Below are 12,925 nucleotides of genomic sequence, written 5' to 3' on the forward strand. Positions count from 1 at the left end.
TTCCAGGGATGGGGCATCCACAACTTCTCTGGGCAATCTTTTCCAGTGCCTCACCACCCTCACAGTGAAGAATTTCTTCCATATTGCCAGCTCACATTGAGCTTTGCATCCACCAACAGCCCCACATCCTTTTCCTCAGGGCTGTTCTCAGTGTATTCCCTGCACAGTCTGCACTTGTGCTGTGTATTTCAAACTGAAGGGTTTGGTGCAGAAATGACCAGGTGAGATTCTTTGGCCTGAAACATGCAGGAGGCCAGAGTGGACAATAATGACAACACCATCCTCCTTTCTGGCCTTAAAGCCTATGAATCAGATGACTGAACACCAAGATTATTTTGTAATTCTCACTACTGGATAGATAGAAATAAACATTTGTTTATTGTTGTACCTGTTATTTCCTCATTCTGTACTTCCCCCTTCCTCCTGACTGATTTTCTGAGCCTTCCCTCCCTGCCACAAGGCGGGACTGAGACAGTGACTCTGGTCCACTGCTTTTACCTGTGGTCTTAATCAAAGAGCAAGGTTGCCAGTCTATATGGCAAAAGCTATTTCTACTTCACCTAGGTCCAGCTTGCACAACCAAGCTGCAGGTTTCCCCACTGCAACACAGGGATGAGGATTGAACTCTACTGCAGAGGTCATTGGGATACTGCAGCCAGGAAGCCTTGAAGATGAGCTAATTTCCAGTACACAGGTCTGTCTTGGGATCACAGCTCTTCTACTGCTAAGAATTATCTAGACCTAGCTTCTCAGATCTGTCCCACTAATTCATTACTCTCCAAAAAGCTAAAAATGCATGAGAAAAATCTGGGATGACAATAAGGGTATAAAACTTCTGAATTGCTAGTTGGTATTGACATGAAAAATAAAGAACCCTGCCTCTGGTGCTGAATCTAGCCCTTACAGTTTGGAGTTGTTTAGGAGTGTATTTTAGGTGCTTTTTGTTCATGGTATTCTGGAGTACCCTACTCCTTGAAGCAAGGGTTGGATGTTCCTCTCTGTAGCCTTTCCAGCTGGCTTTGGCAGGCTCTCATGTACAATTTTTTGATGTGTTTGGGACTGGGACACAGCACAAGCTGGTTCTTAGTTACACAGCACAACTGAAATGCAGTTCTGGAAGGAAGGCGGTAATCACCAGCACATATTATTTTCCCCCCGCCTTGGTAATTAACATGGAATAATTTCAGAGTTTGTACCCTGTTCGTGGCATTCAATGCAACCAAATTGCACAGCTATATAATCTGTTCAAAGGTGCTTGTTTGAAACTTACAGAACACCATTCCTGCAGTCATCATATCGGGATTCAGAATCTAACTGGCTACAGTTACAGAAGAAATGTAACAGAACTACAGCAGAAAACCATTAGGAAAAGGTTTGAAAAGTTACTTGCCCTCTATTGCCTTCAAGAGATAGCTGGAGCTGAGCTTGTCAGAATTGCCATTTCCAAGTTTTGGAACAGAACCCCATGAAATGATGTTGAAAATAACATTCTCAGAATTAATTCCTTGTGCTATTTATGAACTGTCTGGATTTTGAGAAGTTAGGGGTCACACATGCAACCTTCTATCTCCAAACAGGCAGATGTTCTCAGAAAATAATAACATAGCCATTTCCTCAGTATCCCAGTAGTCCCAGATATAGAAGAAAGTGCCAAAGAGAACAACTGGTCAGCAAATTGAACCGTTAACATCAAACATGGCATAGCTGCAGCTTTGCTAAGATACAAATCACAACAGAAACAACAACTATCAACAATACACCTAAAATTGCTATGAGGAGACTTATGCCTACACATAGACATACACACACATAGCTTTATTACGTAATACAGAGAGATTCTATTATATATCCTCTGAAGTTTATAATAGAATATAGTTTATGAGCTATTAAAATATATATGTAATATCTTCCTTATTATATACATACTTGCTATATAATTATTTATATTTTGTATACAATATAATTTTTATAGATAAAATTATTTTAAAGAAGAATGGTGAAATGCAGAAATCTAAATTAACCTGTGAGGTATTTGGGCACAACCTCAGAACAAATCCATAACCTCAGTTACAAGAAGGCCTCTCCCTTGCTCCTCTGTCTTGCAGATATTTGGCCTTTTTTGAAAGCTGAGACAGGCATCTGCTACAGAAGGAACAAATGCTTGTATTGTATCAGTAACAGAGATGTCCTGTGTTACTTATCTTGCAGAGCACAGCACAAAGGCCAAAAGTTCCTACTTCTTTTCAGGCTCATTGATCCAAGCTGGGTGACATGGTGAGGCATGGTAAGAACTCTGAGGCAAGGGCACTTGAGCAGCACTAAACACAGCTTCACACACACTGTGAAACCCCAGCTATTGCAAAGTGCTTGCTGGTACAACCACATAAACACAGCCCTGTTAAATGGACAGTCTGCTATCACCTGACCCACATTTCTTGGCTAGCTGCTGCAGGCTAGAGTCCCTGTGCTGACAAAGATGAGGCTAAAATAAAATTATATTCTTGGTGCCAGAGTTCAAACAAGAGTAGGCAATGAAGTACAGCATCTTTTAGCTGCACTTTGATAGAAAAGCAAATCTTTTTCAGCTCTGCTCATGCAATGTTTACCTTCACCACTGTGAACATTGCTGCCTTTACAAGACATCAGTCTGCTTATCCCAACTCCATCAGTCAGGAGGTTTTCTGCAGTCCCCTGTAGCAAGGGTAAACTTTCAGGTTGCGTCATTCAGGTCTCTCATCTTCCTCCTTCAGATATCTTCCTATGCCATATCTTGCATAAACACATGTGTTACACAAGCTCAACCACGTAAGTTTTACACTCAAATTTTGTGTCATTGTGACAAAGTTAATTCCCAGCCAATTATACCTGCTTAGAGCCTACCAGCCCCCTACCAGCACATTTTTATGGCTGGGACTTGTCTCTGTGTGTGCCTGCAGTCAGACCTACCTTAGGCTTTTATCTGCTCCCACACAAAACCCTGTGCCCTGAACTACCACAGGCAGTTGGTGTTTAAGCATTTTGCATGCAGGATAAATTCAAGACAAGTGGTGAAATTATGGAACAGAGTATCCTTTTATCCTGTTCGGACAATAAAAATTCACCATGGCTAAAACAGTTATTTTATTTAGCATCTGACCACAGAGTAGAATTTTTTAATTTTGTCATCACTAGGTTTTTCTCACTTGAAACAGTATTAAACCCAGACTGTTTCATAGACCTGATTCTTTACCATCACCAAGTAGATCAAACATTGATTTATTATTTTCATAGGGTTTTTAGCAGTGAAATTAGTCTGATTTTTTTTTTTCCCCTCCAGCAAGCTTGACCTTGGAGTCAACATTCTGGTTAGCAGTCAATGTGACATTATCACACAGAGCATGAGGATTCCTCTCTTTGCCTTCATGGCAAAATACATGCCATTTCATTGTCTTGATGGAGCCTTCAAACTTTACTGCAGACTGAGGCAGCCAGTCCTTTGAGGGGAGAAATGTAAATCAAATGCTTGAATCAAGTCAGCTTTAAAGAACTGAATTTCTGGAGAGGGGCAGAGAAGATGGAGAGAAGAAAATGATCACGCATTTTTTGTCCGCTTATGCACTGTTATGATGGGATGACAGTGGACTGAACAAGAGAAGAGCAGCCAGAACTGTACAACAATTCCATGGCCACTAGGTCCTCAGCTTCCCCAATTCCACAAATCTTCCTGATGCCAGCAGCCACCTCAGGGAGTGGACTGTGAGGTATCCCACGAACAGGACAAACAGATGCACTTTGTTCATGCTGCTCTTTTGCAAACTCTACACCTGGTGACACAAAGACTCCCTGTATTTCACATTTCAAGTTCCAGTATCACTAAGGTACTGGAAGTGTAAGTGTATCTTCTGTTTTATGCATCTTATGTTTATGATTAGTGTATCTTATGTTTTAACTAATAGCACAGCTTTGCTAATATCAACTCCTCTTTTATTTATAAAAATTTTAGGTGACTGGAGTGAGTTTTTGTACTTGTCTTGCTAATAAATATGCCAGTTTGTGACTGATTGAGATAAGAAAGTTGCAGACAAAGCTTTTACTGAAGTATCAGCTTCAGTTTGTGCCATATGTAGGATATAATCCCATGTGTATGACAGGCATATACAGCAGCCCTTTTGTCTTTGAATTGCCTATACAATGTGAAGTTATATATGGACTGGGCATCTCTCATTCCCTTTGCTCAGATGGAGCAGCCTATACCAAATCAACAAAATAGCAATATCCAGCACATACTCCAGCTTGCCTATTCTACCTTTCTATCAAAAAGTGGTTTCCAAACTCAGAGGTACAGGGAAGCAGAGTATTCCAAAATAAAAATAGTCAGATTTGTGGTAACTTCATTATTTGAAAAAAGAAACAGCTCTACTTATCCAAAGTAACCACTACTTCTCCACAAATCCTTTGTCTAAAGTGCTGAGCCAGAACCTACCATGTTGCTGTTTTTAAACCTGCCTAGAAGTCTAACCGAGCTTCACTGAACCACGAAATAATACTCTTTGCAGATGATGTACACATACGATTCTTATGGAAGGGACATATGACCTCAGCGAGGCTTGGGAAGCCCATTCTCACAAAACAGATCTTATTTCCAACATATTTTTACATTCACTGCCTGAGAGAAAACACATCAAATATCTCCCACGTCTGAGCTATCATGACACCATGGAATCAATTTTCATCACTGAACTGCATAGCTACTGACCTTCCTCAGCTTGGGTTGAACGGCTTCCAACATAGTGCAGGTGCTTCCTCCTGGAGCTGTGTATTTTTTTCTGTGTCCTGACATGTCAGCTTTTTTATGCAATGTGAAAGCTTTGTCATTCAGCTGTTCCCATTCTCTATGACATGACTGGCACCACTCTGCTTTATTTCTCCTGCTTCAGATTACCCAGAGTACAACTGAGGAGCAAAGAACTACAATGCCATGTAGCACATTTTTCCACAATCAGGAGTGTGTCTGAATAGAGCCCTACAAGGTCAGATATAAGATCCTTAAATGGTTAAAATCTGCTACTGAGCCGTCTTATGTCATGTCTTACACTCCCTCTGCATTTACTGTTCAGTAACAGTGCAAAGCACTATGCAAAGAATGCCTCCAGCAAACTGGATCTATGTCTTGGCATTCACTGGAACAGAGAGGACCAAGCAGAACTGGGCCTGCCTCAGCTGAATACACTGCTGAGAAAATTTCTGCATGGAAATTCAGAAAAGGCATCCAGCCTCTCCCACAACATACTAGCTCCTAGATCAGCTTAAGCTAATGTGGCATGTCAAAAGCAGAAATGCTCCAAGTCTATCAACAGGTACATAGTTGCATTTGGCTCTAACTTCAGGAGCCGGCACATGTCAGTGCTGCGTAAAATTCAAGTGTGAATTTTTTGGAATTAGAGTAGAAAAAATGTTAGTCTGCCTAATCCTTGAGTTTGTTCTGCTTTGGATTCATTCCCTGTAGCTCAATTCTGAACAGTGAGTTTGAGTAGCAACAAAAAGATTGAGATGGAAGCTTGAAGGCTTCCCTCTTACCAGCTGAATCTGCTGCAGATGTTCTACCACTGGTCAAGTCCTCAGTATTCAGCGACTGCAGGTCTGTGTAGGAGGGAGCAATGCTTGGGCTGCTGGTGTCCTCTGAGTTGGTTGTCCAGCTGCTCTCTGAGGCATGGGCTTGCCTCTCAGAAGAGTTGGAAGAGGGGGAAGTCCAGCTGGGTGCTTTTGATGCAGACACTGGTTGCAGAAAACAGGTATTTGTTAGAGACATGCAGGGCAATCTACCTGAATATCACAACTATTCCAAAGACAAGGTAGATCAGTGTACTGGGGCTCTGTAAATACAAATTCCAACATCTACAGCAATACAGTTATTTTGTAACAAATGCAGAGCAACTTAGCTAGTGCCTGGCAATGTCACCCTCCAGCACTACTCAGCTGTCTGCCTTAAATTCCATGCTGCAAGCAGCCATATGCTTTCCTGTTGCTCAAGTATTGGAGAAGCTGTGACTTTTCAGAACAAGATTTCATGTTTCTGACAATGCTGACAAGACCTGAATATGTTTGTTGTGCAACTCAGTGGAGTTTTTACAGCACCACAGATTTTTTTAAAGTGGTTTTATTTTATTTAATTAAGCATTCCCTATCTGTGACACCCACTCAAATGCAGTCATCATCTTAGGAATGCTCTGCATGAAGGGGGAGTATAAAAATAACCTGAAATTGACCTATTAATGTGCACTAGGAATGGCTTTTGTTTCTAAAAATGCAGAATGTAGAATCCCAATCTGAATATACTACATAAAATTTTTGCTCAGTGTAGACCAAAAATCCTGTTCTACTAATTTGCCAGACTTGCATGTCAAACAGTTCAGTCCTGCCTAACCATTACCCAGAGTTCAGAACACAATCACACACATCCACTGCTATGAATTTGTATTCTGTACTCTTTGTATTACATGCTCTTTGCCCACAACATCACTTGAATGCTAGTAACAATGGGTGACTCTAGTGAGGAAATAATACTAATAGAACACAAAGTTATGGTTAAAAAGTCTTCCTGAACTAAGGAAAAGTGTAGGGGTAGAGACTAGTTCTAATTTAATATCAGCTTAATAACTGTTTTCTAAATTAGTACATCTGTATTTAGCTGTTAAACCAGCAAAGATCTTGATGCTCCCCAAATCTCGCAGTTACAGTGAACAACTACTGACACAGAGATTCTCTTCTCAGTATGTAATAAACAAACAACCCTTACTATGCTGACAGATACTTTGGAAAAAATGACAAATTAATGTTAGAGAAGATTTATCTCTCTCCATCCAAGCAATATGATGGGACACTTCCACATTATGGAAACTTTGATATGTGCATAGACAGAATATCCAAACAGTGCTCTCTGCCTTGCCTCTTGAGAAGTGTGAATTTATTTTGTATATCTGCACTGATAGCCTCAGCTAAGCAGGCAGTGATATTTTTATATGTGTACAGCTGTGAGCCTACTGACACTGAGTGGCATCTGAGGAATCATCCCTGAGGATGAGGAGCTGAAAGTCAGATCTGCCTCCTTATTGCACAGGTTGACAGCTGTTGTGTCTGATACAGAACCAAAGCCCACCCCTCCTCCCTGCAGTAACTGCACACTGTGTGGTGCTTGGTGCCTGTAGAGAAAGGATGATGAATGTATGATTGTAATCTGTCAGTCCCTCTCTCAATCCTTTTGTTAAACACGGCACCTCAAAAGCCGTCCTTAAAACTTCAGCTGAAATTGCTTTGACAGACAGAGCACTTTATTTGGACATAAAGGACAAACTGAAAAGCTGAGCTCTATATGTGGATCATTAACAGGAGCCAAGTGTTTTTTTAAAAGTGTGCTTTATGTCCTAGAAACTATGGATTTATTTTATAAAAAAAAAAATCTTAGATTTCCAGTATTTTTTTAAGTCAGTCACAGCAATTTAGAAACACGTGAGATCTAATAACTCAAATACTGCCAACTAGTTTTGTGCTTTCTAAACTCAATTGTTATCTAAGAAGACATCTGACTGGACTAGTGTTGCCAAATACTTCTATGTAAGGGCAAATTCATTTTATTCAAGGCAAGTTGGGCCATCTTGAAAGAACAGAATTGTTTGCTTTTTTTCTAAAAAGAGTCTTGTACTTCGGAAAACCAAAACAACAGGCAGCTTTTCCTGCCACAGATCTTCTTTAAATTCTTACTACAGTTACCTTCCACCTGTGACTGTTCTAGGCTCCCCAACACTAATTATTAAAATTAGCAAAAGGGCATTTTCAACTATGCTGAGCCAAAAGACCATCTAGCAATCTCAAAAAGCAAGACAAGCAAAAGTAAACATCTACACACAGTTTTAAGATCTCTCTTCAGATGCTTCTGCTTGCTGCTCTTCAGATTCCTGGAAGTGCTGCAGCCAAATTCCTAAATGAGGCAAGGCTCTTGTAGAAATTTTGAATTCAGTCTCTAATGCCAATAGCCAGAGTCACAGCCTTTCTGCTGTAGGAATTTCTCAGAAATCTGTTTATGTTGAAAGACCAGTGCCAGAACTATCCCTAAAATGCAAATTCTGTAGCACGCATTGGATACTGAAAATCAACTCATTTTTTCCTAAAACAAAAAAACATTTCCTTCAACATGCATTTTACTTTTCTTGACAGGTCTAAGCTTAAAACAATGGATTGTCTTTTAATATGCAGATTTACTTGAAGCATTAATTCCTCTTTGGTGTTTTGAGGACCTCTTCCTTGATCCCTACACTGTATTATACTAAACCATGTTAGCATAATTTCCTATTACATAGGACTTCAGATTTTTCTGATTTTAACATAGCATCACAGTTTCTAGTGACAGGTGTAGTTTCCAGCTGCTGATCTTGTCTTGCAAATATTGCCTACTTTCAGAGAGAACAGCACAAAGTAGTTAAGCTCAGATGTGCTGTTGGATAGCCTCTCAAGGGTCATGGTAAGAGTCCAAGTAATTTGAGCCTTTTAAAACCAGACAAAGCTCTTGGGAAGAAGTGGGCATGGCTGACTAGGAGGGATGATGTAACAGACTTGCCTTAGTCTAATTATGGTGACTAAGAATACCTCATTGAATTGAAGAGTGCGGCTAACACTGATAGAATAAGTGAGTTGGAGGCCCATTGTGTAACAAATGCAAATGTTTTGTCACCTGCTGGCTGTGATCATTTACAGATTGTGTAGCATTTGTGATAGGAACATTTGGGTCAGCCTAAAAATCTCATTTTTCACTTTGGCAGTAACAGTTTGACTAGGCTGATAATAATCATAACAATATTCAAATTTCTTATTTTCCCTGCAAAAGGAAAACAGAGAATGGGACACCACAATACATCATTTATCTGACTTAATATTTCTATGGCCTCACTCAAGAGTTTTTGCTTGTTGAGGAGAAATCCACATGATTTGGCAGCTGTCAGTTAACTATACATGAACCCCAAATATTTTGAAACAAACATTTTGTTTAGCATTTACTCTGCCCGAACCTGGCAGAAGGAAGGGTTTACAAGAACATACTAAATAAAGATCGTTTTCACTGTGAGGCTTGCTATGGGTGCTTTTCTTTTCTTTACCGCAAATTTTGACCTTTCTTTTCATCTTCCAAATTCTTTGCCTATTTATTCAGCCCTGTTTCTTGCCATCAATCCCCCAACCTCTGCTCCCCCAATAATGTCTTCAATTTTCCCAGAACAACAAGGGTTCAGCATTAGTCTACATTTCTTTAAAATGTACTTCCCACTAAATTCTAACTGTATTTAAATTGCTATTTTTTTAGACTCTGAGCATTTTAAGAGAAATATTTGCTTTTGGGGAAACCTGTGCCAAAATACTGTAGCCCTAATGTCAGAGCAAGACAGCATCTCTCTCTCTGAGGACCCATCCTCTTTGCTCTCATGGCACTCTGGAAATCCCACTTTGCAAGCCCTTTTCAAAATGTGTTTCCAGGCACCCTGGCCATCAGCCTGGGTAATTATCTGGTCAGCCCTGACAGGAATGCGACCAGGGGTGCTGAGCCTCCAGGACGTTGCTCTTCACGGCTGCCTGCACAGGAAACAGATTTCAAATGTGTCCATCCTTCTCACACCAATCCTTCTGTTTGTACTTAGCCTTTATACTCCTCCCTCCCCCCGGCTGGGTATTTGCTATTGTTCTCATGCAGAATGTTTGCTACTGGAAATGAATAATTGCTGTCACCACGGGCTTTCCACTCAGGGTGTCAGCGTGCACAGCATCTCCAGCTTTGCTGCCGCCCATAGAATAAATCGTGATCTGCACAATAATGGAGAACAACTAGGCTGAAGTTTATCCTACCTCTTGCTGTCAAATGCCCCTCAAAGTAAAGGGCCAGAAACAAAGACTGTCATTTCTGCTTCCCTTTAGAGGCTGTCAGCTGCACTGGTCTGGCCCTTTATCATACAGGGTCCAGAAAAGGAGTGGGACCAGCTCATAAGTAGGGATTTTAAAATATCCTTAGGAAACACCTCCTTAGGGCTCTTCCTTCTCTCCACATCACAAGGATAAATAAGTATTTACAACTAAGAACCAATAAATAAATATAAAGAAAGTGAGAGAAATCTCTTTTAGTCTGAAGGTTCCCCTACTTCTGCACAAAGATCTAACCACACTGTTTCAAAAGGACTAGTCTGTAGCACCCGTCAGCATAACAGATTGATAACCAGTTGGGGTTTATCCAAAACCCAATCCAAAGCTGACAATCCAAGTTTTCTGACTTCTTTAATAAATAACAGTCATAAACTGGAATTTATAAGAGAGAATCTCAATTTAAACATGAAAAAGTGAACTGATGTTTTCTTGGGCAATTATTCCACAACCTCCTGCAAGGAAAGACAGAAGTCTGTTCATGCAGAAAAATTAAAGCTCATATATCCACATTAGTCACCATAAGCTGATGAGGTAAGGCAGAGGATTTGCATGCATGTTTAAAGCAAGTCAGAAAGAACTGCTATATTTGAAGAAAAGTGCATGCAGCGCTGGAATTAAGGTAAATGTCTGTTGTCATTGCCGTTCTTCAGCTGCTAAATCACAGCATCAAAGACAGCAGGAAGTACTGATGAGCACTGGCACATGAGTTGCTGGTATCAGTGAATTGCTGGGAAAAAAGCATATGGGAACTAAGATCAGGTAAAGGCTATGATCACAGAGGTGATCATCATTCTTTGCGTTCCAGATTACAGAGGCAAATAGGCTCAGATTTTTCAATGGCTTTTCATACCTCTATGTAAGCAATGTCACTACTGAAAACACCTCTGTGCTCTTTGCCCATGAATGCATTTTGGCAATCTCCAGGACTTAGTCAAGACACAGGTGGAGTAAATCACAAAAGGTTTTCATTTGCTTTACAAAATGAAAATATTTTTTGTTCAATCCAGAAGGATAGTGTGAGCCCTTTTTTAAACTCTGATAACATTCATTGTGTTAAAATACAGTACAAACTACTCAAACCTCTGAGAAGCCAAAGAGCAAGGCAAAAATCCTGTATGCTCTCATTGTACTTTGTTGTCTTACTGGACCTTCTCATTGCTTTTGCCTCACCTGTTTGTGGGTGGGTTGATGAAGCACTGGTCCACGGTGCATCTTCAAACTGAACCCAACCACTGATGGATGATGACAGATCAGTGCTGGGACACACATGGTTACCAAGCACAGCAGAATCCACCTTGGGCTGCTCAGCTGCCTCTTCCAGCTCTGAGCAGAAAAGGTCCTGAAATTCTCCATTTGCATTGTGGTTCTCTTTTGAGGATGTGTCGGAGGAATTAAAACATTTCACCGAAGGAGACTCAGTGCTCCCTAAAATAGATGTAACATAGAAAGATTTACAGGGTTGACCATTATTTCAATGTTTTTTATTGAAACATCTAAAATTTGCCATTAAATGTAGGAAATTTTTTTTCACCTAATGCAGTTTTTGGATTAACACTGGGCAGTCTTGCATTTGATTTTAATAGGTGAGATGTCCTCCATGGTTGGTTGGATACTGTCTTGAATTTTGAAGCATAGATCCAAAACCTGTAGTAGATCTACATTACATCACATAAGGAGAGTAATTTGCCTTTTTGGCCCAAATTCTCCTATTACATAGGGGTAGCAGGAGATAATTCAATCTCTGCACAAACTGCTTCCAAGCAGAAGGCAAGCTCTCCCATGCTAGATATATGAAAGTAACTGGTCTAAATCAAACAAGGAAGTCTCACCAGTTCCAGAGAAAATCAGAGAGCTTACCTCGTGGGGGAAGAGGGAGGAGCAGCTCATCAGTGAAGGACACCCACTCGGACTGGTGGGAGGCAATGACACTTGTCAGAGATGTCATATTCACAGCAGGTCACTCATCTTCACTCAGGGATCAGAAGGAGGAGGAAGCAGAATGGGAGAGGTATGGTGAAGATGAGCAACAGAGGGAAACACTTCCTTTGCACTTTCTTTTTAACTGCTGTAAAGACAAGAAAATAGATTATTTCTCTTAGAAAATTAAATGGGAGGAACTAGTGCCACCATTTTTTATAATATAGAATGTTAAAGCAATTTAAAGCACTACCACCTTTGAGGCTAGAATGTCACCTGTGTCTAGAGGAGGGTTACACTTGAGCAACTCCTTCATATAAAGCTACTGAGGGTCTTGAGACATCTTCATGTTAAAACAGTCCATCACCAAACCCAATATTTTAGTCCTTACTCAAGGAGCCTCTCATAATCCTAGCAAGAGCAGATGAGGAGATTCTCCCAGGTTTAGTAAATTTTGATTATGATGTAACAATCCCCACTCCAAGCTGTCAACATGTCTTTGCCCACCTTGCTGCTTACAATGTCTAATCTCTCTGCAGAGCAAGCAATAAATTGCACATTTCATTATCACTAACATTTATGTAGCTGATTCTGGAATGAGGATGAGTGGCCAATGACTCTTATCGCGGTATAGAGAGCTGCCCTCTCATTTAGATGCACCTTCCACTCTGCTGCTTGACTGGAACCTCACATTTAAATTTTAAAAACTATCTTAGACCTTGTTCAGAGATAAGCATGATTTTGCTGTAGCTCAGCAAATGTTTTCACAGATGTGAAAACTGAATTTAGTAGGCCCTCCAACAGTATGCACCCCACACAGGTCTGTGAATCTGCTAGAAGGAATGGAGCACTGGAAAGTGTTCTGGTTGTTAGCTAGTAATTGGGAGGGTCAGGTCCAGGCAGAGAAATTCTCTCTGACAAGAACCCATGACCACCTCAGTTTTGCAAACCACTTCAAAACTCTCAGAAGACTCTTCCTAGGGAAATATGCTAATCCTGTCCCCAATTATCTCAAGCATTGAAGCTCTTGTTGCCATGGTGTTGAAGTACTTGAAAATACTGAAACTCAGAC

The 12,925-nt window shown here is 40.5% G+C and overlaps 1 protein-coding gene across 5 annotated transcripts in view; it reads right to left on the minus strand.

Annotated features, from left to right (window-relative positions):
• The window catches only part of STON2 (stonin 2), a 69,707-nt gene that overhangs the window by 42,921 nt on the left and 13,861 nt on the right, over positions 1-12,925 (minus strand). For all 5 annotated transcript variants that reach the window (XM_041400688.1, XM_041400679.1, XM_041400696.1 and 2 more), the window contains exons 2-4: positions 11,794-12,001; positions 11,107-11,361; positions 5,557-5,754 (exon numbers count right to left, since the gene is read on the minus strand). In XM_041400688.1, coding sequence (XP_041256622.1) covers positions 5,557-5,754; positions 11,107-11,361; positions 11,794-11,881 — 541 coding nt within the window. In that variant the 5' untranslated portion in view covers positions 11,882-12,001. The remainder of the gene's footprint in view (positions 1-5,556; positions 5,755-11,106; positions 11,362-11,793; positions 12,002-12,925) is intronic.

This window comes from Onychostruthus taczanowskii, unplaced genomic scaffold (assembly GCF_017590055.1).
Source record: "Onychostruthus taczanowskii isolate IOZ18803 unplaced genomic scaffold, ASM1759005v1 scaffold1, whole genome shotgun sequence".
Taxonomy (NCBI): Eukaryota; Metazoa; Chordata; class Aves; order Passeriformes; family Passeridae; genus Onychostruthus; species Onychostruthus taczanowskii.